Source organism: Phaethon aethereus (genome assembly GCF_964289735.1).
Source record: "Phaethon aethereus genome assembly, chromosome: 14".
In the NCBI taxonomy this organism is placed as follows: Eukaryota; Metazoa; Chordata; class Aves; order Phaethontiformes; family Phaethontidae; genus Phaethon; species Phaethon aethereus.
This window is the reverse complement of record NC_138590.1, coordinates 17,923,622-17,949,216: the sequence shown is the minus strand read 5'-3', so window position 1 is coordinate 17,949,216 and position 25,595 is coordinate 17,923,622. Positions and strand designations below refer to the sequence as shown.

Genomic DNA, 25,595 nt, shown 5'->3' with positions numbered 1-25,595 from the left:
AATTTGTCAGGTATTTTTCAGGTGCCCATGTCTTTCCCCTCTGGAAAGCTGAGGGCTTGTATTTCTGTGTTAAAAGGAAACTGCACTGATTAAACTTTTGGTGTGACTGAAGCTAAAGCTAGGAAGTGTTTTATTAATAAAGAATCAAGATTTTGAGCAATAAATGGGAGCGTTCTTGCCTCTACCATCTGGTTAGTTTGGGCGGCCCGGGGCTGGAGTCTCCTCGGTAATTATCTCAGCACCTCAGAAGTGCGGTCTTTAACCGCCGTGCCTCCCCCGCTCCGAGGGCCTGCGAGCGCAGCCCTGGCCTGGAAGTGAAACCTGCTCGCTCAATTCGAACCGAAGCCGCCCACGGCCTAAAGGCGCGCCGGGCAGGGCTCTCCGCCAGGCTCGGTGGCCCTCGGGCCCGGTGGCTGCTGCGGCGGTCGGGGCAGCTCCCTCCCGCTATTTCTCCCCGCCCCGGGCCCGCTCGGTTCCGCCTGGCAGCCGCGCACCGGGCCGGGGGAAGCCGGACGGCGGCTCCTCCCGCTGCCCCGGAGGCGGGGCCGGCGCGGAGCCATGCCGGGCGGCGGGGCCGGCCTGCGGCTGGCGCTGCTGGGAGCGCGGCGGGCGGCGGGCCCGGCGCCGCGGGGAGCGGCCGGCGGGAGCCGCGCTGCCATGGTGAGGGGCACGGCGGGGCGCGGCGGGAGGGCGGTGGGAGCCCGGGACCGCGCTGCTCCCCTCGGCGTGCGGGGCCGGACCCGCCGGGCTGGGGCAGCCCCGGGCCTGCGGGGGGGGCGCCCACGGACCCGCGTTCTCGGGGCGCAGCCGCCCGTCCTCCGTCCCACGGCCTTCCCTCCCCATGGCTGATTATTTTTTTACACGAAGCAGGTTTAGACCCGCACCCCTCAAGCATATTTTATATTCTATAAATATAAATAAATTCTATAAATATTTTATATTCTTTTTTTTTTAATTAATGACTTTTTTCCCCTCTGAGAACGTTACGGGTGGGTTACCCCGGCCGTATGACAGCAGCGTGTTGCCCGTGTGGCGCGGGTCCGGTGCGGTTATCTCCGTGCGCCAAGTCAGTGTTTGCGCGTCGGTGCCCGCGCTGTGCTGGCCAGGCAGCACCGTTCTGCCTCGGTGGGGGGTCCGTGCTGCGCCCCGTGGCGTGGTGCTGCGGGTGCATGGCTGTGCAAACCCGAATGGAGGCCCCTGCCTTTTTCCTTTTACAAGTAGCTTTGTGCCGCTTCCTGCTATGTTTCGGAATACAACGGCGATGTGTTGGAGGGGATGACTCGGGGACGTGGCCTTCGCAACCTATTCCCGATGGAAATCCGGCGATCGGTGTGCCCCGGGGCCTGCATCAAACTCGGTCTCCGTATTTCTGTTAAAGCCTGTATGATGTAATTGCAGGTCGCAGCATTGTCTCGCCAACGCCTGTGTGTCTAGGCGAGGCCTCGGGAAGGTAACTGCAATGCCCCTAAAACTGGCCGAGAACACCCCTGCTGCCAGCCAGGGGAATGAACTTGGTGCCGCCTCCTGGTCGCAGTCCTGGACTTGGCTATCCGAAAAAACCCCAACAACCCATCCCCATGATTTTTTTGTAAAATTTGCCTACTGGTTTCATCTCTTGCCAGATAAAATAATAAATTTCAAGACAACCGTTAACTTTAGCAATTTTTGTACATGCTTGGAAAAAGAGGAATGTAAGAAATTCCTGCCCGCAACTGCGGTTATAGCAACAACAAATCCGAGATTGGTATTCTGCAAGTCCAAGGTCATATTTGAAGTGTGAAGAGCCTCAATGAGTTCATTTTGGGACCTGTAAAACCCATCTGTTGGACTGGATGTATCCAACTGAACACAAGCGGTGGCAGTGATGCTCTTAGATTGATTTACGATGTTTGGGGTTTTTTGTCTCTTCTTATTGGTGAAAATGTTGCTCCTTGGCCCTCCTGCATCTTGAAGCCTTGCTGGGGTGGCGTTAATTGCGTTAATTCCTGCTCTGCTCGGGCTCGCAGCCCCATCTGGTGGCACCGGGGCTCCTGCCGGTCTCTGCAGCAGAGCTGCCAGCGCCCACTCTCAAATCAAAGCAAAAAATACCCTGAGTGGGCGGTGGGTACTTGCAGACCTCTGATGTCTTAGTGAAGCTCTGGGGCAAAATTGCTCAGCCCCTTTCTGGAAGTTCTCACAAAGCTGTGCTAGCTGCTAATGTAAAGACTAAAGCGATCAGAATTTTGCTTTTCTGGGCAGAAGAGTTCTTCCCATTAAAGTGTTGTGTTTATACTGTAAGTTTGAGACCCAGCTGTTAGAATGTATCAGTTAAGTCATCACTCGTGCCCTTAGTCTCTGCTTTTAGGAAAAATATCGGACCTTTTCCAAACGCCCTGTAGAACTTTCCTCTGGCTCCAACCTCATAGTTCAGGTGCTGATTCAGATTTTTAAGCAAAGAGTGTAATCTGTTATGTCTGTGCTCCTGGTGGCTTCAGACAAACTCCTCCTGCTTAAAGTAAGACACATTTAAACATATGTGCTTTGAGAATCTAGTGCATATACCAGTAATTTGTAATGTCTCATAATTGTGTCTAATGTCAATTTTTTTTTCCTGTCAATGTTAGTTAAAAAGCCCTTGTTGCTTGCTATCTTTAAATCTATTCCTGCTTTTTTAGAAATAGCAACGTACAAGTTAGGTAGAATACAATTTTCTATTTTGCTTCTGTCTTTCAAATTACAGATATTAACCTGATATCCCTTTTAGCCTTGTAATTGTACATTTAGCATAGAATGTAAATAATCTCTTACTTATACGGCAGAATGGAATGTTTGAAAATTCATTCAATTGTTACAGCATCTGGGTAATTCAGGTGAACAAGGGATGGGTACGGGTATGCTGGTGACCACGTTCATTCCCATGAAAGAGCCTGTCAGCTCTTTGCTGGTTTTGTACAAAAGCATTTAGCTGAACTTCATTGACCAAACAGAAATAGTGTTTCTTGGCTGTTATGCTGGTCTGTGAAATTACAAAGAGTAAGAAGCTGTACAGTGAATTTTCCACCTCTTTACCTTTCTACAATACGTAAACACAGTTTCATTGTCTGGTTTTTTTATTGTTCTACAAAAAAGGTTCAGCCTCACTCGTGTCACATTTGTATTTCTTTTTCCTCAATAGTCTTTGCAGTCTCACTGGTTGACGACAGAGGAGAGGAACCAAGTTTTACTTGATCTCAAAGCTTCAGGCTGGTCGGAGTTAGGCGAAAGAGATGCCATCTACAAAGAGTTCAATTTCAAAAATTTTAATCAGGTAATTATTGTTATATACCACTTTTAATACAAAGGAAGTATAATTGCTTTAATTTTCATACGATACTGATGGGAAAATATTTTATATTCAGAAATTTGGGAGTATCCTTGTGGGGCCAAACCCTCTCGGGTTTGCCTCAACGGATTGCTGTCTGATTCTGATCTCATTAGGCGGAGTAAATGGATTCTGTTTTGTAGTTGTGAAGTAGATTTGTTCTAACATTACAATTTCTTGATTATAACATTAGGGTCAAGGTCAGGGTCAGTACTATGGGATTAGACAAATAATACTTTATCCTAATTTTTTTTTTTTCATTACTAGCACTCGTAAATGAATGCTGGAAATATGTAACTGATGGACAGTGGGGTTCATTTTTGTCAGGAAAAAATTGAGAACAATGGGTAAATAAAAGAACAGAAACTTACGGCAAATAAGATGGGGAAAATATGATACATCTCACCTAAGCAGGAAGACAGAGTTCTAGTATATTCTTGACTAAATCATAGTAGCAGACATCACAGTGTCTTCAGCATAGCAGAGTGCTGGTTAGACCTCGTTGGGTTCTTATTTGGAGTGAGGATCCCGAGCCACATTTCAAACTCCTAAGAATGTATCTTGCACACCAGTTACAAACTTGCTTCAGAAATACTGAATTTATCTTGAGATTTGCAGTCGGCTACGCTCCCCAAAAATTGCTTACTGAGGAATCATGACATTGCTTAAAAAAAAGCCCTGTTCCAAGAGCATTTCCCTTCTGTTTTATTTCTGAAGGAGAAGTGAGCGCTTTCTTGGGTGGAAGAGGAAACCCCAGGGTTTTGTGGAGACGATGGCTCTCACTGAGCTGGTGCCTTTCCCTGCTACGGGAGGGACGCAGCGAGCTCCAGGCTTTGTTGGTGTGCATAGGGACTGGTATCAGAGCTGTGAGATGCTTATTTATGTGGCTGTGCCTAAACCCAGAGCAAGATTTTTTTATTTTTTTTTTTAGGAAATCACAGTGAGCTAGATAAACAACAGTTTGCAATGCTCGCTCTTTTTTTGCCGTTTCAAGCAGTAGTTGTCACGATAAGGAAAGCCTGGGCAGTAGGGAGAAGGTGGGTGAGGTGCTCCCTGGGCTCTCTGAGCAGGGCAAAAGGAAAAGAGAAAACCACTGCAGAAAAACCCAGCTCATAAGCAGGGTGGTGCTGGTCCAGGGAGCACGTCTGGAGCCCCAAGTACATATTTTCCCTGGATTGCACTTCAGACCTGAATGTTAATACAGAACAAACAGAACCATATCCGATAATTCAGAGGGCGATGAAGGAGGGAAGTCCGTGAGAGGGAGCTCGCTTGAAACCTTGGTGAGATGAGCAGGCAGCTCCTTGGAGAGCTGGAGCGACCGGGAGAGAACAGCATCAATGAATTGGACACCAGTGAGATAGAAGTAACCCTTGCAATAGTTGAGATTTTCAGCCTTTGTGCTTTGAATATTCGTGAAATGACTTCTCTGCTGGGACTTGCTCAAAGTCTTTGTTGGTTCAGCACAGCTAGAAATTACTTTTTTCCCAAAGTTAATAAAAAGAGCGGTTTTGCACACTGTAAATAAGTCAGCATGATCAGATGGACTTAGGCTGTCTGACAACAGACAGGTCCAGAGACAAATCGGTGTGCCCCATCAGCAGATAATCTAGAAAACCCATTGTTTTGGCAAAAAATTACAAAGTTGCCTTTTTTTGACTGTGTGGATTTAATTTACAACATAGGTAGATATCTGTATGTCTTCCTAATTTGAAGACTGATGAAGCACGTACCATTATAGGAAGTTGAGTATATTTAAATATGCTCATTGGTAAATTATGAAGTATACATTTATACTTCTAGTACATGTCATCTCAGAAAGGGTACTCAAAAAAAATTGCCACTTGAATTGTTCGGGAGATGTTTACAGTCTCTTCCATTCTTGGTTGCCCTTCATGGATATCATGGAAGGCAGAAACGAGAGCAAAGGCTGGGAATTGGCTTCAAGACTGGACTTTCTGCGCCCAGCCGGCAGCACACGCTGGGCGGGTGGGTCCTCTGTGCAGCTCTGCTTGGATCAAGGTTATATGTGAGTCTCTGAAGGCAGAATTTCACCTGATGATTTTTATGAACTAGCTGCAGTGTCCTCATTTGCAGTTGTGGAGGGCAGAAGCTGTTCCTGTTATTGCAGTCCAGGAAAGGGCTCAACTTGCAGATCCTGAGGGTATTAAATCCCCAGCTGGTATTAGAGAGCAAGTATTTGCCTTTTGATAAGTTGAAGCTGAAAGTAAATTAAAATTACGCATGCATTCTTATTGATGGTTATGTTGGTAATTACTATTAGTAAATACTGTGTTTATTACAACTCGGGGAACAAAGGACCAAAGCAGAGGTATAGCTGTGTGTACTTTGGGAGAATTTAGACCCGCAATGAAAAAAAATGAACTTGTAGGTAACACTTATTTCATGTGTAATAAATACTCTGTTTACAGCATTTAAAGTGTGAGTATTTAGTAAAAGTCAAAGGACTGAGAAGTATCATTTCCTCGGTGATCTTCCTGCTGCCCTTTTACAGATGACGTAAAATCAGGTGTGTAAAAAAAAAAAAAAAATAGTAGTTGAGCTGACATGAAAGGTATTTCAGATTTATGTTTTGCAGATGATATTGGTATGATTAATGTATTCATTGCTTTTCTTTATTGCTTCTCGCAGATAATGTTCATGATGCATGGAAAATTCTGTGGCTTTAAAATCTATGCCAGGTTTACAAAGTCTGTGTATGTCAACAGATGTTAAGAATATAAACACAACTTTTATTATAAAGTCGTGCAAATGTGTAGACATGAGCTTGGTTTATGTATATTATTTTCAGCATGAGAATGAAATGAAACTTCTGTGAAACAAGAGTTTAGATTCCTGAAGCTTTCAGGCTGAGATTAGCTCAGTTAAAAGCGATCAGCAATGGGCTGCCTTCGTAAGGCTGACAAGCTAATGACACTGCTGGCTTAGGGCATTAGTTTGTAACCCAGAACTTGAAAGTGCCGGTGCTGTTTGTTACTCTGAAGATATGTTTTCATGCAAATGGGCTTTGGAGCTACAGTTCTCTGAAACAAGCTAGAAACCAGCCTGGGATCACAGCTGGAAGCCCTTTGTTGGTTAGGTTGCTGTGGGTGCCCACCACGCACCGATCCTGGCGTCCTGGACTGGGCAGCGTTGGTGCTGGCTGGTGGGTGCTGCTCTGTGTTCCCATTGCCTTTAGCGTGAGACAGGCTCTTGGTGGGTGGGTGCTCTGAATCTTGTATAAAATAGACCAATAGTGGGGGAAAAAATGTGAATGCAACTCAACTGTAGAGGAGAGCACCTTGTCTAGAAGCTGTGGTGGTGGCACCAATGCATCCATTCCTCCTCAGCCTTGCAGTTGCAAGTCATTATTACTGCTGCTGAACAGGCAGGCAGCGATGAGTTAAAATCGGAGTCTTTTACCTCCAGGACCCTCACTCAGCTCAAGAGTCCCGTGGGTGAGTGGCTTGTCCTGGGGAACGTGCGCTCGGCAGAAACCTCTGGCTGGGTCTTGGAGCGCGGCTGGGCTTGGACCACTCTGTGGTGAGTGTCGAGCCCTGCCACGCGTCTGGGTGCCGGCAAGCCTCCATAAACCTCACAGCCACATGAAGGAGCTTATTCAGGGCCTCTTTCCCTGTCTGCAGGGAAGAGAAAAGCAGCTAGCAAGGCTTTCGGGCCACTGTGGCATCAAGGCGGCACGCTCTTGTCCGTTCATGTCTTTGTGCTGCTGAAACAAAACATTTCTCTTCCAGCTGTGGAGCAAGCCCTCTGTTTCCAGTCTGCCCAAGCAAAATTTGGAATTGGGGTAGAAACCTAAACACGTCCAGACCATGCTGGTAACTTCTCCCAGTTATCGTTCTGCAAACTCGGAAAAGAAGCTGCAGAAACGTTGGGACTAATGTTAAAAGTTTGTCATCAAGGGAGGGAAGGGTTGCTGAGGACCTCGATGTCCTGGCCTGTATCTCAGGAATTTCCTGGTATTTTCTCAGCATTTCAGGTCAGTACACCTCAGGAGGGGTGATCCTGCAGAGGGGACAGACCTGGCTTAAAAATCTGAATTTCTTCCAGGTTTGTCTCAAGCCCGGTCCCGGGCTGGGCAGGCGGTGGGTGGCTCAGAGGGCTCCGGCTGCAGGGTGCTGAGCGCTCCATTTGGGTCCCTTACCCAGCTGCTCATTTTCACCAAATTTGCGGGAACATCTTAACTCTGAGACTTCCATGTCTCTTGTCAAAGTTGGTTGGATTTGACCAGAGGGTTTAAGGGGCAACTGCCTGTGTGATTGCATTTCCTTCGGTAATCACGCAAAGGCAGAAAATGCAGTTAGGAAATTACAAAGGTGGGCATGTTTGCTGATGGTCAGGTTCAGCATTTACAGCTGCTTTCTTTTATAGGGTAAGTTTTTAATTAAGGTTGTTTTTTTTTAAAAAAAAAAAAAAGTAGGAAGTCTCCGTAAGAGCTCTAACGTCATTTTATAAAATGACAGGAAATCAAATGCTCTAAGAGTTTTAAAAGCTATTGTAAATACGTTTTGTGTTTTGGGGCTGCAGGACACAGACGAAAGATGAGCCTGAGTGGAGGGGACAGTAAGGAAACACTTAGGAGGACGGTGTGCAGCGAGACTGGAAGCACATGTGTTTCATTGCAGTTGTGGAGTCTTGGGTTTTGAGAACTTATTTAAAGATGTGCAAAAAATCGAGAACTATTAAATAAATTATTATTCTCACATTGCATTTCCTTTCCAAATTTGCTAGCTCTCTTGCTTGAAATCCAGGAGAAAAAAAAATCAGAGCATGTTACAGTAGATGCTTTTTTTCCCCCCTCATTGAAATGCCAATTATTTTCCTTTAGCTGCGGGAGGGATGCTCAGATTTGCCCCTTTAAATTGATCATCCTTGTTGTAATATCACAATTACACATCTGAACTAATTTGGTAGGATATGCAATGAATACTCTTTATTTGTTTTGATGGTGGTGCTTGGTGCCAGTCCCTGTAACGTAATCTGTGTCGATACTTCCTTTTTCTATTCCTGGCATGTTGCTTTGTCTTCTGCGTTGATCAAAGATTGGAAAATTTGTTTTTATATGTGTAGGTAGTGTATTTCATTGCCCCTTTATGTTCTTAATCTTTTGCCTGCTTGGCTGAATTACGTCCACGTCTTTTACGTATTGAAAACATAATATCCTTTAACCTACAATCTGCAGAGTTAAAATGAATTATATGTTAGATACTGGGTTGTGGACCACATCTCCAGCTTTTTATATGCCACAGCGGTCTTGTGTTGGGTTGGTTTTTTTTTTTCTTCTCCATTGTCTGATAGTGAGGTCATTTTCAGTCCTCTGAGAAGTTTTATTCCCAGCCAGATGCGGGCCATATATTAAAAGTAGCACCTGTGGCTAATATCACAGCAGCTTACCATAAATTTACATGGTAACTAGGATTATATCTGTCAAGACTGTTAAAAAATGTCTAGATTTAATTTGATTTCCAGTATTGAAGGAGCTCTCCAACATTTTGCTTCATAACTATATTTTAAAAGTTAAAATCACTCCATTGTTAAGTTTTATAGCACTCCCAGTGCCCATTAAGTTGATTTGTTAAATGGGGGTCAGAATAAAGCAAGTTGGCTACAGGAGGATCGGAAAGCAACCCATTTGTGACAAATTTAGTCCTCGCGTGTGAATCTTCTCAGAGCTCGGGGACTGATTGGATTCAGGTGCAGCTTATGTCAGTTGTGTTTAACCTCAAAGCCTGAGCAACCTCAGCCCCTGACTGTCACTTGTGCTAATCAAAAGACAAACCTGTTTTCATTCGTTTGGGCGGGGAATTGCTCTTTTTAATGTAATATTGGTCTGCTTGCTCCCTCTGCTAGTCTTGCGTTAGATTGCCTGTCAAATGAAAATAAATGATTTTTCTTTTTTATTCACCTAGGTAGGTGCTGGTTTTCATATAGTCTTTCCTAAACTGCTTCGTTTTCCATTACGCTTTGAGTCCTCTCCCATATGCTGTGATTTGTGCACCTGCAAAGTTATGAACGTATTTCTTTTAGTGGTTACGTTGTTCACTAAGTTCCCTGCATTTATGAATACAATAACCGATTTACAATAAATCAGAATTATTTATGAGTGGATTTACAGAGTTGAGAAAATCTTTCTATCTTGAAAATAATGAATTTCTGGCCTATCTGCCTGTTGATGTTTTCCTTTATTAGAAACTGATAGTGAAATTTTTGGACTGGCAGAGGTTAATCTGCAGGCTGAAACGGAGTGAATGAACCAGCTGAAGTGTCTCGGAGCGGAGCATAGTGAAAATATGATTCCTCGATGATTCCTCCCTTGAGTTTATTCTTGTGATTGACTGAGTAAATAACGCTCTCATCTCTGAGTCAGCAGGTTGGAGGGTCGAGGTCCAGCTGCGGGACCTGGGCATGGTCCAGCTGCCTGCACCGCTGCCTGGCACTGCCCACGGGAGGCAGGGAGCTGCGCGTCTGGGTGAAATGAAGGGAGAAGTTCTGGGGAGATGGCTCGCTTGGAAGCTTACGAGTCTCCTTCCCTGGTCTCGGAGGAGGAGATGACACTGGTGCCCTGGTCAGCGTGTCCGGTTTCTGGTGGTGCTTCCAGTTACCTGGCAGCCAGCGGTGGGAAATCCTGCAGAGCTGGGAAGTCCATAATGGTGGAAATATGTAATTGGCTTGTGTCTAGGCAGAAAATTAAATCCTTGGTGCTGGGAGTTGGGAAATACAGGCTATTTTCTTCTCAAGGTCAGTGTGGGTGGCGGGGTACAGAACCATGTGCAAAGTCAGACAGCGCTCCAGAATATTTCCAGGTCAGAGTTTTGCACTTGGCAACATTTTTCTGTTTTAGAATTGCCTTAGTGCATCAGCAGCCTCTTACGTCTTTTAAAGTCCTCCACAATTTAGCCTTGTACGTCTGGGGACCGTCATTTTGTCCTTCAGTCCCTTCGTTACAACTTAATGCATATGACGCCCCCGCGTCCCATCTGCTTGTGGCAAGTTACAGTACCGGTATCATCGTGGCGGTACCACCAGTGTCGAGCTGCCAGAATTATTTAAAACGTCACAACATTAATCATATTTAGATACAATTAATCTTGATTAAATTGAAGACTCAGAGAGGACGTGTGTCCTCCATCTCTAGCGGAGGTGAAATGCAAGATGTCCCATGCCAGGTGTCGCAGAAGTTGCATCAGTTTAATTTTTCTTGTGACTTAACTGTAATTAGGAATGCTTATTTTCTTGATGAGCTAAGTCATACTTCTCCTTAGAATAAACCATTATTTTATTGCTTGTAATTATTGGGGGTGGTTGCCTTTCTAACTGCTGAGTTTGCCCCACTGAGTAGACTTGTTGTACCTCCATTTAAGCAGGCCAGTGCTTAAATCTGCCCAGCTGACCTTTAGGCTGCTCTCCAGTTGGCTCAAATACAAATGCTTTCCTTAAAAGATGGATTTATTATCACTCAAGTAAAAATTATTACACCATTTGCCTTACGCTTGTTGCATGCATAGATCTGAAAGTGCAAAAGAAATTATTTGTCAAAATGCCTTTTGGATTTCACAAGCTATCTTGTAGATTTGGAGTAGAAGAAATGTTTCTCTTTTTTTTTTTTCAGCTGCACAAATTGATTGTTCACTCTGTTTGAATTAAATAGAACAAAAGTTGTATCAGCCATGTGGGCAGGGCTGCCGTACATTCCTACCAAAAGAGAGCAAATGTGAGCAGGTCAGCTTGATTTTAACTACAGTTTGGGCTCTTCCCGTGTTAAAACTCCTTTGGAAAATTAATGGGAAATTCAATGGTTTTGAATTCAGTTGGACATCTTTGTTTGGGAAAACGCAAGTAAGGCTGATGCTGCTTTTTCTGAAGAAGAATCTTTTTTTTTACCTTTTCAGTTAAGGAAACCTGGCATCTTACAACTCTTTATGCATTAAGATTTATTTTTATGGGGGTGCTGGAAAGATGCTGATTAAATGCAAAGAGCATATCTTTCTGTCTTGGTTGTTTAACCTTTTGTATCCCCTTGCTTTGGGAGTAACGTCTGACTACGTTTTCAAACCATAAATTACCTCTTACACCAGCAGCTCTCACTTTCTCATACTTCCATGAAGGAAAGACATACTTTGGGATATCCTTCTCTGCAGTTGTAATTAAAAATGGACTCTGGCTGGCAGAATAAACTAAAATAAAACTACAACACCCCTATTTAGAAATTAACCATTACTCACCGAAGGCACATCAAACCCACTTAGCGGACATCCGTTAATCCCGCGGTGAGCCGTTTCAGGCTTTCATGCACACTGTTTTACACGTTAAGGGTTTTGAAGTCGCGGGCCAGCGCTGACCTTTCGCATCTGCTCCTCTCGCAGTAGGAATCTCCGCTCGCCGCTCCCCGTCAGGGCGGATTAACGTGACGAAGTGCAGCGCTTCTGCTGGCTGCAATTTCGGGTTTTGATCAGAATTATTTCTTTCACAAACAATCACGTTTGGCTAAAACGTTACATCTGCTCTGAAAAACCACTGGCAGGGCCGCAGTTTATCGGGGTGAGGTGAGTGTAATTTTTTCATTCCCCTCTTACAAAGCTGCAAATCTGCTTCACGTAGGTTTTTTTGGGGGAGAGCTTCCCTTCTTCCTCCTCCCCTTGCCCTTTTCTTCCTTTAATTTTGTTGGGCTGAGATGAAAAGTTGCTTTGGACAAACATAAAGCTGGCTGTGATGTCTTAGAGGGGTTTGATGAGGAACACGCTGATGAGTGGGGAGCCCCGTGCTGCGTCGGCACCGCACCACTGGGCTTATTTATTGCTAAGGGTGCTTTGTAGGGAAACATTTTTTATTTCTAGGATCAGAAGGGAAAGTCCTGATTTCATGATCTAGTGTGATTTTCCTCATGCTGTGATGGGAATAACAGTAGGCAGTTAAATATATGTCTGTGTAGATTGGATATTAGGAAAAATTTCTTCACCAAGAGAGTGGACAAGCATTGGCACAGGCTGCCCAGGGAGGTGGTGGAGTCGCCATCTCTGGAAGTGTTCAAAAAACGTGTGGATGTGGCACTTCAGGACATGGTTTAGGGGACATGGTGGTGTTGGGTTAACGGTTGGACTTGATGATCTTGAAGGTCCTTTCCAACCTTAGTGATTCTGTGATTCCATATGACCAAGGTGTCCCTGGCTGGGGGAATTTTTATTCCGTGATACAGTGGGTGGGTGCTTGTAGCAAGCAAAAATACTGTTAGCTGTACAAGCCCAGGACGTTGTGTTTATGCACACATCTTGTAATGCCCAATCTAATGAAAAAACAGACGTCTACAGGGGGTTTCCCTTTGTGGTGTGCTCATATGAATTTCCAAAAGAAATTTGATGTTCACTGAAGGACTTAAAATCAGTATTTGTCCTCCTCTTGTGAGCCCATCTCTCTGTTCCCAGGTGTACCAGTGAACAAGTGGTCTGGGCTGCCCAAGGAAACCCTTGTGTCTGAGTAAAAGACCAACCAACAAAAAAACCCGTGGAACATCTCAAAATATCGGACATTGGATGTACTCTGCCACTTCCAGGCATGTGCACACAGAGGGGTCTGAAGGCAGCTGAAAATACTAAGTGTAGGTTGTCTATCTAAATTGTTGGCAGTTAAATGAGTCTGGTTCTTAATAACATAACTTAAGGTAGCTGCCTTTGTCCGTTTCTCCATGACCTGCTCCAGCCATTCTTCCACATACCAAAGACAGGAGATGAAGCACACGTCTAGGTCACCTGCAGATCATGTAGGGAACAGTGGGCATGGCAAACCAGGCAAGGTACCCAGCTGCTCGGATGTTGAAGGGTGCCCTGAAGAGTAACATGTTTTCTGGGAAGATGCTTGCTCTCTCCTACTCTTCCCCCCCACCCCCCAAAAGGATCTGTCAATTCTAGATTTGAAATGTCTGTCGGCAAAGTAATATTTGAATTTTATAGTGCAATATAAACTAAAAGCCTGCCAGTGCTGGCCCAGGTAAGCCTCCTGCTGAATTCACAGCCCCCATGTATCATCTGCCCTCTTCTACTGTAAGAGGTGTCCAAACATGAAGACCCACTCTGACAATGCAGTAGGATGTTTTCAGCAGCTCAGTTGAGTGAAGTGATTCACTGACTGGATCTGCAGCAAACGTTCCTCAGTTTGCTTTATTTCACAGCTTTAGGTTTTTTTAGATTCTGGCTTGGCCAAGAGGGTGATTGGAAGACCTCTCCAAATTCCTCGCACCTCCATCGTGGGTTCTCTGTCACATGTTTGAATTAGTGACCTTGTCTTTAAAAAAAAAAAAAAACGAAACAAAAAAGCTGACAGTGTAGTGGGTAGGAGGATAGTGGAAAATGAAATGGCCATGAGACCAACCGCTTCTTCTCTTAATCCATCATAAAGCAATGCCTTTCTTATCGCTCTTTGATGTTTTCTTAGGATCATAAATGGCAGAGATTTAGAGGATTATCAGAGGCAAGATATGATTGCTCTTGGATACTCAGCAGAGAAAATTTTGGGTATTAAATTGGTAGGATGGGTAATCTTGGCCAAAAGACCAAGGGGAATGTCGTCTGAGCGCTCCCTGTGTTATCGGCAGCATGTATGGCACGTGAACTTCATTTTCATGTCTACAGAATGAAATCATTCCCTCACATACGAGTAAAAAGAAACATTGGAGGAAATAGTAGTATTTTGTTCTGCTGTAGCTAGATCTGTTGCATCTAAAACGTGGTGCAATGGGATAATGAACTTCTCTGTTCTACACCATACCTGAGCTCTGTGAAAGTCAGAGGATTTGAGCACCATTTGGAAGTGGAGCATTCATGTAAATTAATTCTCGTTTGGTCTGTTTTACAATAGCGTCATGTCATGGGCTGGCACCGTGCGACCGAGGATGGTTCACTGCCCGAGCGACAGCGTCCTCGTACGGCGTGTGGGTGAGCAGAGTGCCTTAGCAGAGGGTTCAGGTGCCTGAATTCAGAAAGTTGGAACTGGGAACTAACTGACCTTGTTACTAGTTTATTTTTATAGTGGTTTCTGTGATGGCTTTATTACAGTACAGCCAGGGGTTTGATTTGCTGGGCCAAACATTTGCTTTAACAACTAAAATTATCATTGTTCTTTCAGTTGCGCAGCCAAGAGAGTTTATTAGTTTAAGTGACTGATTGCTTTAGCAGGTGCTCGGTTAATGGGGGCTTTGCTATATTATTTAATGTTTTTAGGTAGGGTGCAAAAAGCTCATTTTAAGAAGTCATGTTTCTTGAAATAGCTATTTTATTTGGTGTAAACCTCCTAAGTGCAACCCTTATATTCCATTTTTGAGCGCAAAGCACACAAAAAAGGCTTGGGAGGTGGAGAGCCACATTTAACTGGCTACGTGGCTGGAGGGTTTCTTCCGTGTTCTAGTCCAGTCCTGAAAACTGGGACTATTTTCCTTCTTTTTCTCAAAAATCTAATTGAGAGATCTACAGTTTTTAATAAATAAAATAATATATATGAGTCTATGTTTACCTAGAGTGCCAAGGAACTGGAACTGGGGAAAAAATTTAAAAAAAAGTACGTTTATTTTTAATTTTTCTATATGAAGTGATTTATCACAAATACCATGCGACCTTGTTCCAGGTTTGGTTGGGATTTAGGATGTCTACTTATTTTGCCTTATTTTGCAGTAGTCCTTACGGGCAACTATAATTATTTTTATCTACCTATAAGCAAATGAATGCATTTTGTAATATGATTGTATTGACCCAGTGGAGTTTAGGCTTGAAACTTTTATCACTCACAGAACGAAGTTTTTTTATCCTGCTTAAAGGCATCTCTGTGTTCTCTCACTTCTACTCCATCAAGTCTATAAATCTTTTTCGTGAAATAGGTGATTAATTTTGGCGTGAAGTCTGTTCATTGAATCACTGAGAATATTATCTGCTTTCTGTTCATGAAATCCAGGTGCAATCACTTACTGTAATAAAAATGAGAGTAGGAAAAATCCTCAGTTCCGAGGCTGCTGGAAAAGTCAAGATGTGATGAGGAAGGAGGTGTAATAGATGTAACATTTTGTCTCATATTATCACCAATAAGAAGAAAATAGGTCTAAATTCAGCAGTTACAAAAATCCTGATGTAAACAGGCTTAGGGAAGATAAAAGTTGTGGTTTCTCCTGCAGATTTCACACACTTAGCGAGCTCAAGGGGAAGAGGAAAGCAAAGCAAGGAGAAGGCTTTAAGAGCAGGTCAATGCTCTCTACCTTCCTCTTAGTCCCTTTATTTGCATTGATCCCTGTGTCCCTCAGCCTTAGCAGAAAATTTCTATTTGTTTTTCAGGCCAGTTGAATCTCAGATGGGGCAAATTGTTCTTGCACCTGCTTTATGACAAAGTGATGTCATAGCTGAGGTCACTGTTGAGCTTGGAAGATGAAGCCTTGACTCGGACCTCTTTTGGAGAGTTGCATCTCAAGCATCGTCAGGACCATGTCGCGTCTAGTGCCGCACCTGGTCTAGATTGTTCTGAGCGGGTGTAAACTTCCGAGCGGCTTGGGCTTTGCCTGGGACAGCATTCCTGAAATTGCCTTCTGTCATCTCCTGCGGCTCTTGACATTGTACCGGTACCTGTGTGAGAAACGTCCCCGTTGAGCAAAGGCCATGCCTCTGAGCTCCGCTTCTCTTTGCCTCCATTTATTCTTCGTGTTCTTCAAATTGGTAAATCGTATGACAATAAACAGAAATACCCTCAGTGAAGAGAGAAGGGGAAACTGTTGTTTATCTGGTCAGGTGGTTTAGATTAGCAGTGATGCTGGTCTGTATTATGTTACTTTAAATCATAGTGTCCCAACAGGACATAAATTATGAAGATTGTTACAGTATGTTTCATCCAATGTAAGATCAACAAATTGGAATAATTTTTTTATAGGAAAATCAGTGCTTTGGCAAGGTTATTGTTGAAGAATTTAATTTAACTTGAGCTTTGCTTGCATTATTTCTTAATATGTAAAAACTATTTGCATAATGTATGAAGTATAAACATTTTTAGAATCAAAGGCAAGAATGCCTTTTCCAAGATTACATAGAGTGGCAAACTACTTAGAATAGATCAGTGTTTGTGCTTTTGCTGTCAAAAATGTTTGATATAGAGCTGGCGAGCTAGTTTCTTCACCGACATAATTGTAAACAAGTGTTGGAAGACAGAAACGGCGTTCTTTGTAGAACATGGTGCAAAGGTTTTCACATACGCCACTGCAGATCTAACGTGGAGAGCCGTGTTTACAGCTATAATATGAATAGAAATAGGTAACTTTTGAGAGTGCAAAGCAGCATTTCACTTTCATAATGATGTGTGCAGATAAGTACGGGGATGCGAGCAGTCAGCTCTGGATGTTAAAAGGATATTGTAAATGCAGAAGAGCATAGACAGTAAAGTTGGAAATTGTAGTTGGGTTTGGTTTTTTTAGTTTCACATGTTGTTATGAAGACAGAAATGGCATCTCAGTACATGCCAGTATGTCTTAGGATTCCTCTTCTATCCTTTCCCTTTATTAGTGTCCTTCAGAGATAGGAGTACTGCTTCCCCCAATCCCAAGCGATGCTTGGGGAGTGGGAAGGTTGGCTGCATTCATGGTATTTTGCTGCTCAAGCTATTAAAGAGGAGAAAAAACAAATGATCTACCTGTGGTTTGTTAGGTGGTGTTCACCTTCAGACCCTGCTGGCCACCCATGCCTGGATGGGGTGGGATGGAGGGAGCAGGGAAATGCCTGAGCTGGCTTGTCCATTGCTTGCACTCTCACCGGAGAGGTGGGGATGTGAATAACCTGAATTTAGCTGTTTGGGGACATGATTTAGTTGCGTTCTTAAGGACTGTCCCACTATTCTCGGAATGGTATTAAAAAGGGGAAGAGCAATGGGAAGGTGTTCACCTGGTTTATGTCGTGGATGACTCCAGACAGGGCCCAAAAAAAAAAAAAAAAAAAAGAGGAAGAAAAGAAGAGAATTTCTAATGCTACATGGATCCGGTGTCCCTGGGGGTGGTTCAGACAAACTGATGATGCCAACAGGGAAGAATCCCAAAGTGGGCACAAGGTTTTGAGAATGAATACCTGTTCTCCTGTGCTGCCATCACCTTCCTAAGTACTAGCTGTATCCCTCTTTTTTGTGTTTTAACCATATTGTCACTTTCAGATGAAGAGTGTGGCCTTCTGAGGTGGTTTTTGCATATTTATAGGGTAAAAGTCTTTCTTGATGGAGTAAGTAGAATTAAAACAAACTCCACATTTTTCCTGAGAGCACAGCAGAAAATGTCAAGAGATTAAGTCAAACCCTCGTGACTAGCTAAACGTAACGTAAAATAGCTCGCCATTAAAGAGCTTTTTCCTTTTATCCGTAGCTCACTGTTAGGTAGTCATGTCAGCTGGATGTGTGAAAGCTTCTGCAGTTTGGAAGTGAACCTTAGTGATTTGAGTTGATTGTTGCTAGAAGTGTCAAACTGCTAAGGAGAACACGTGCTATATACTGGATATTTTGTACTCGGGTGAATGAAGAGCAAATGTGTGAGGCGTAGTCATCCTCCCTTGTATGGCAATGTCACTATAACTTGTTTTATTTCTTCATTTCCCACTGATAAATGACACAGATGCAGCCCGGGTGGGTGGGGAGGAGAAGACAGGTAGCCCTCACAGTGCAGAAGGTCAAGGTTAATGCTACCTCCAGCGTTATAATGACAGATGGGAGGCAGAAACCTTAATGTACTTGTGATTAGCATATGGTTTCCTTGGCTGAGTGTCCGAAGGATTTAAGAAGCCCGGGTATGCTCTTCATAGCGTACGCATTTTAAAACAAATAAATAAAAAGTGTGGATGGTTATATTGTTGAGCCTTTCAGCTGTTTTTCTTGAGTATCTCCACTTTTGAGTCAAGTACTGTCAGCTGCTTTGTTCTGGAGATGCGCTGGGGTAATCCATCACTGGGGACTCGCGGGTGGGTGATGTATTAGCACGACATAGTGACCTGTGTTGCTTTGATGTATAAGTCATCAAGATAATGTTGGCAAGCATTGTACAAAAGCAACATGTTTAAAAAGTATTAAGACGAATTGATTCCTTGCTTAAGAAGTGTGAAAGGAAGAATAATAGCAGATTAGCTCCAGGATCCTGCGGTTCTCCTGGAGCCGTGAAGCGTTGAGCGGTGCAGAGGGGCGGATGGAATTTCATCTTTCCTCCCACTTCTGACAGCAAAGTGTCTGGCCCTGGTTTTCCCATTCTCAGGCAACGAAAGTCACATTAAGTCTTATTTTGTGATAGCGTTTTTTGTCACTTTCAAAAGCAGCTTGGCCAGTCCCGAAACATTTTTCAAAGTTTGGTTTGGAGTTTTTTGACTTTATTAGGTTAACTTGCTCTTCTAAGAGTAGCCCTGATTTTTACCTCATGGAGACATACTATGACTGCTAGTATTTAAAAAACGCTTTAGAAGTGATGTTACAGCTGGGACACCATTAGTTTTTAGTGCCTTCTTTTATGACCTTAAAAGACATGAAGGGAAGAGACATACCGGCACCCAAGGCATCTCCTTGTTGGTGCAGGGTTGCTTCACTCCTTACTTTTTTGTTGCTCTTTGTGGTTCGTTACAGGGACTCTGCAGTCTGCCATCACTTGGGTGACACGATGTACATGTTCAGAGTAACCTGTATGTCTGGATGTTATTTTAGCCCAAATGTCCTAAAAGGATTAGGCTGAAAATGTCTGCCTAATATGCCTGTTACTGAAATATCAGAATACTTGATAATATTGAATGCAACAAAGCCTCTTTTAATACTTCTTTATGGCTTCTAGAAAATGCACAAATCCTTTCTTTCTACTCTCTATTTTTGAAGGAAAAATCTGAAGAAGTTCTCGTTAGTGGCCAAAAGGCTGCGGAACTCTGTTATTAATATAGTTAAAATCAAGATTGTGTTGTGTCTTACTGTCATGAGTAAAGTACTGGTCTCACTTTCATCAAGAAAAGTGTGATGGTCTGATAAACTCTGCCCACCAGTGCAGTCTTGACAATGATCTTGCACTGCAGACTGCTTAATAATTTTCATTATTTTTAATTAACGTTGAAGAAGTGCAGACTCCTGCTCAAATTAAGGTTGGTTGTGTTGCCGGAATGTGGTAATTACTTTAATTGATCACAAGATAGTTTCCTTGATCACCAATTAGACCAAATTACCGATCAAGTTTCAAGACGTGAAGAAATGTCCAAACTGATTTTATGTAATAGTGTTTTCATATCTAATCAAACCTAAATATCTTTTCCTTCCAGAGCCAATTGTATTTTCCCAAAGAAAGGTTACGGCTCTACAAATATAAAGGTGATTCATAAACAATAGGGTTCCAATTCATTTAATTAGCAAAGGAAGTATTTAGGACCTTAATGGAGATTGCGCTGGTGAAATTGCTCAGTAGAACTCATAGCTCATTTTCTTAGCGGGAGATACTTTTTGCGTATAATTAAAATAAACGAAAATGCAAGAAGTAAGTTGCTTTGGTTAATGTGCAATGAGGGAGAATGTCCCCGAGCAGCGCGGGGCATGCAGAAGGGTGGGCACGTCTGGAGGGCGTGCGGGCTTCGTCCTTCGCTGTAATGCCAGGTCGCCCTGGCTGGGACAGTCGTGGTCAGCTGGAGCAATGAGCAGCAGGACCTGTCCTGGGCAGGGTCCTCTGCACCAGAATTAATTCCTTTTCGTCACTTGGGCAGCCCCAAGTTGAGCACTTTTCGGGAGGATGACCAGTGTTAGGACCGATGACTGTTTTATCCAGCTGGAGACTTTTTACTATCTGTGGGGGAAGAGGCAGTGGGTTGTTGTGGGGGTCCACTGATCGGAGAGGAGGAGTTAATTAATTTAGTAGGCTCGTTTGCTTGCGTCGTTCGCTCTGCCCGCCGTCCGTCGGAGCGATGATGATTGTCACACAATCAACGGCTTGTGCTTGCGTAGCGTAACCTGCGTACACCCATAGGTGGGTGCGTTCCTGGGGTGGACAGACAGACGCTGGTAGAGCATACATGAACCTGGCAGGGTTGTCATAAATTTAGTGTATCTTTTCCCTTGCTGCTTGTTTGCGCAGAGGCAGTCTAGTTGCAGATGCAATTGCTGTTTTAAAATTTTGGGGACGTTTCTGTGTATATATTACTGTGTTGGAAAAAGCATTCCTATTAAGCCCATGGACATTTAAAAAAAACCATTTAAATCAAATATCTTTCAGTACTATTAATGCAGAAGTGTTCCAAATCGTTGCTAGCGTCTAATGCACAACTTGCAGCTTTCTGCTTCAAAGTATGCTGCTGAAACATTTGCAAATTTTTAAAAGTAATTGTTCACTCGAAGTAAAACTAAACCAAGTGAGAGCTTCAAGGGAAGTTAGATTTTCCCGAATTTTGGAATGCTCTTGGGTCAAAGAAAAAAGCTTTTTAATTGCTGACAGTTTGGTGATTTCCAAATGACAAACCTCATTGGAATGATTTTCTCTGATTATAACGTTTGCATTCATTTGACTGGCAAAGCGACTAACAAAGTCATACTTCATCCAGGCACCGATTCTTTTTTTTACTTAAAGGTTTTTGTAATTTGTGAGAGGGAAAAAGACTGAAACTATTATCAACCATTATATGTTATTCATTGACCATATGTTTGTTTGAAACGGCCATCGCTTGGTGGAATGCGGGCTATATACATTCTCTTCCAGAAATTAGCACTAAAAAACTACCTAAATCAGGTAGGGTTTTGTTGAGCTTGTATGATAATATGAACCAGACTACAACGTGGATGTTACTTTTGCTTTGCATGTTAATTCAGGTCCTGAACCCCGATGGATGGAGCTTGGTATGAACAAAGCCCGCTGACTTAGAGGCGTCCTGCTCACGCACCGCGGCCCTTCGGGCCCCGCTGTGTAATTGCATTCTTGATTTACGTGGACGTTCTAATTTTCTTTATAATGTAGTGATTTGCTCTTGAGTATTTTGGCAAGGGCCTGCTATTATTTTCTTCTTGAGCCTGTGATAAAACCTGCATCCTGGGGGAGCATGCCAGGGAGAATATGGGGGCAGAGGGTTGGGAAACCTATTTTAACTCATTTTAAGGGAAAATATTTTCTCATAAAGCAGAGGGGCAAACCCACCTGCCGCCTTTCTCTCCCCAGTACAATAAATAGCAAAATAGTTAGGTGAAGGGATGTGTTTCTGGAATTGGTATCTGTCTAGTACAGCAATACTGTGGCATGATGCTTAATTAGAAACAGCACATTTTTAAGATGCAGTAAGGGATGAGGGGTTTTGGATGGATGTTTGAAATTGCTGTTGGATGCCAAAGGTAAAATCATTGCTCTCATGCAATGGCTTTGAATCCTGGAGTAAGTAACATGGAGCAGAGTGATTTCCAAGGGGCTGAAGGGGATGATTTCAGCAGTCTCAGGAAATGCATCGGTGGCACGAGAAGGTGAAATGCTCCTTTAACACACATAAACCCAAGATGCAGCAATCTGGAGCATCTCTAGGAGTTCTTGAGACTTTGGAGTGAATTTTGCAGATCTGCTGCCAGTCCTGGCAGGTGGAGGACTATTTTCCTCTTTGCTCTTTCTCTCCTTAGGCTTTTGGATTTATGACACGCGTTGCTCTGCAAGCAGAGAAGATGAATCACCACCCGGAATGGTTTAATGTCTACAGCAAGGTAATGTGTTCGCCGCCCTCGTCACAGACATGGCAAGTTAAGGAGACCGCGCCACTGGCCCATTCTCTCTGCCTTTCTTTGTAGCTTATATACAAGGAGGAAGTAGGGGATTGGGAAGAGCTGGTGTTTTTATCAAGAGATTTGAGATTTTAAAGATATACCGAGATCTTTGTAGTGGTGATACAGCCCCAGAAATCGAGCTCTTTTGCAATTGTTTGCCGCCAGCTGCATGGTTTGGACCTGTCACTTCACCTCTCTGGATGAGGTCTAAACATAAAATAAAAGCCTTTAAACTCTTATGTGGCCAACCTGAATAAATGACTGTTTTGAAACTACTGAACATTCACCAACTTTCATTCCTTTCTGTGCAGCAAATTGGGACCCCAGCGGTGTAGGGCAGCAGAGCGTCGATGTATAGGTACCTAAATGGGAGCCTGGCAGTCTCAATTTAGGTTTGATTTTTTAAAAATTGTGGGCCTCTATGTCTCAACACAGCAACTTGTAAAATTTGTTTATAATATTACCTAACTGATGGTGGTCTCGTATTTACAAGGGTTACAAGATACACTGCAACCCTTGAATGAAGGGTGCTGTGTGAAGGGGGAAATTATTGCGCTGCCTTTATTTTTCTTTTCTAGTTCTTCTCATTGCATTGTATCAAGTTGTTTGTTTTAGCATTTGACGAATATATGCTAAAAGTATACTGAAAGGACATGTGAGCAAGCAGCCTGTGACTGGGAACCACCACCTCCAGAGCAGGACATCCCCACCTCTCCCCGTTAACAGAGGCATCCCAGCACATGCTCCTCCTCATCAGCCCTTGAGGTCACCCTGTTTAAGGGGATGTTAAATGATCACCGGACAAAGTCCTAATCACCTGCCCTTCATGATTTCCCTGGCTTTCCAGCATATTAAGAATTTATCTTTTTTTTTTCCTCTTCTCTCTTCCCAAAATCTCAGTCAAAGGCGAGACAAAGTAACACCCAACTTGTCATCTGGCTTAGTCTAAACAAACCTGTGGAGGCAGCTGCGTCATAGCAAAATGCACCAGTCTGTTTGTTTTTCTTTTTGAAATTAATCTGCAACAAACTCAACAATTTTTTCACCTTCAGGGTGCTGGTTTTTAACAAAACGCGTGGACCCCTGACTCTGCCGCTGGCAGCTTGGTCACTGACCCAGGTTCTTCGTGAAACCGATCCATGGAATTTAGATGTAAAGAATGAGTTATTTAATCGGACACCTCTTCTTGGATGAAACCCAAGAATGCAACGCCTGTTTTATTCTGCGAAAGGGCTCACTTTTGGTTAAGACTTCAGGCTCTGTTAAGCCTCTTCACCTACAACATCTCCTGGTTTACATGAGCAGTGAGCACCATGTAAAACCTGTTCACTACAGAGGCACGCAGTGTTCCCAATTGATTGCTGCTCAGCCTGTGTGGCAGACATATAAAAATGACATAAAAATGTCTTTGTAACTCCTTTCTTTCCCATTTTTGACAGGTTCACATAACTCTAATTTCCCACGACTGCGGTGGACTGACGAAGAGAGACGTGAAGCTGGCTCAGTTTATCGACAAAGCTGCTGCCGCAGTGTAACCAAGATGTAAAACACTTAATACAGTGTCCACCAATATTTTGCATTTAAACGGTATCCCTCATTCTTTGTAACCCTGATTTCACAAAAGCCCTGACCCAAGACATTTTGCAAAAAGAGTGACTGAGTTTTGTTAGCCTTTAAGACCTTAGGCTGAGGGACCTCTTTGGATGCTGTGCTTGTCCTTTGCCATCGCTGGCTCTGCATGAGGATGTAGCAGGTAAACCAGCAACAAAAAAGTTTAGAACAATGCTTTTCTAGAAACTAAAACAAGCTGCAATGAAAGCAGGAGCCCACCCACATGTGTCGGTGTTACCCAAGCCCTCAGGAGCTGAGGCTGGTGGCAGGTGCTGCATGAGGCTGCCCCGTGCCCGGCCGCTTCCCTCCTATAGATTTGTACATCTCTGCACTTCAAAGAGCGTAAGAGCGGCCGGGGTTGGCCAGGCCCCTCTGGCTTGGTGCCTCCATCTCTGCCAGTGACCGGTGGCAAGTGCGAGGGACGCTGCTGAGAGCAGTTCCGGCTGCTGCTGCTGTTTCCTTGGAGTCGCAGCTCAACTAGCAGTTACAGCTTTGCATTTCGGTCTTTCTTCTGTGCTTGTCCGACGGCTCTTTGAACCCCTCTGCCCTTTTGGGACCCACAACCTAGCAGCTATATCCAGCAAAAGTGATGCTGCATGCTTGAGAACCGTTCCCCATCGGAGATGCAAGACTGGATCCTGCAGTTGCTGAAAACTTTAGCTCTGGTCCAGCAAACGCAAAAAAATCCCAGTGAGTTCCCAGCACTCACATCACTAAACGAAGCATGTGCTTAAGTGCTGTGCTGGGTCGGGTCAGTGCTCAGCACCTTGCAGGATTGAGCCATTACTGGTGGTGTAACGCTCCCGTACCTGCCAGATCTGGGGGGAGTAGCTTGGCCGGGCGCCCAGAGCACCGGCCAGAGCTGCCGGCGGTGAAGGAAGCAGCATTAGCAGGATTCTTGCTAATCTGGGCTCGGCTGAAGCTATGCTCACCATTTTTTATTTTTTTTTTTTCTGTAGCTACAATTACTCATTGCGAACCTTGTTCCAAGAGCTGCAGATCCCACTGACGAGGTTTAAAATAATTTCTTCCGTGGTTTCAAAGTCTTTGTTTTTATCCTATGATCCTCGCCAAGACAGATTTCCACTGCCGGCAGGGAGTTTTCAACCTGCTTAAGGCTTGCAGAAGGGCCTCTCGCTCTGCAGCCTCGCTGCCGAGTGTCCCCAGCGTGCACCGTCATGCCCTGCAAGCAGCTCCGGGTGCGGAGCTCCTGGGAGATTGACACCTCCGAAATGCCTGAGCGCATTGCTAGAATGGCACCCGCGGCACAGCTACCAGCTACTGAGAAGTGAGATACATACCGAGCACCAAAATCTATATCGGGTCTATATGCGACGTGTGTGGTCTCTCAGATATTTGGGAAGCAAAATGCCATTAGCTGCCGTGCAAGGATTCATGTGGATAAAATAAGAAAGGTATTTTTTGTTAATCCTTAGCAAGTGCACTGTCATGTGCTAATTGGTCGCGGGCAGCAAGATGGAAGATGTTGGGGTTTATTGCCGGTAACCATACTTGGGATATCAAGTTAATACCTAAAGAGACCCAAATTCAGGCTGCGTGCTCGAATGTTCTTTGCTGTCAAGTGCCTTTCCCCAGCGAAGCGGCAGATTTCCCCGATATGGATTGAAAATGGTCACTGTTGTGAGGAATGAGTAAAACTAAAACAAGCAGTCTGTGATGTCTCCTGTTAGTGGTGGGGAAATGAAAGGAGCTTCTCCCAAAGTTTTGACAACATCTGTAATGAACTGTGAAAACTCTGTTGTTGGAAATTGATATACGATGCGTGTGCTTTGAATAAAACCAATAAAATCTAATTCCTCCTTTTTAATTTGTTTCTTTGTTAATACACATATGTGACAAAGCTGTTTAGTTTTAAGATAAATTTAAGATA

The 25,595-nt window shown here is 43.8% G+C and overlaps 1 protein-coding gene across 1 annotated transcript; it reads left to right on the top strand.

The window, feature by feature from the left end:
• Positions 1-268: 268 nt before the first annotated feature.
• PCBD2 (pterin-4 alpha-carbinolamine dehydratase 2) lies at positions 269-23,628 on the top strand (the record flags this gene model as incomplete). The annotated part of the gene is made up of 4 exons (XM_082006041.1): positions 269-660; positions 3,155-3,286; positions 21,953-22,033; positions 23,533-23,628. The coding sequence occupies exons 1-4, from the start codon at positions 559-561 to the stop codon at positions 23,626-23,628; spliced, it is 411 nt and encodes a 136-aa protein (XP_081862167.1). The 5' UTR covers positions 269-558.
• Positions 23,629-25,595: the final 1,967 nt, after the last annotated feature.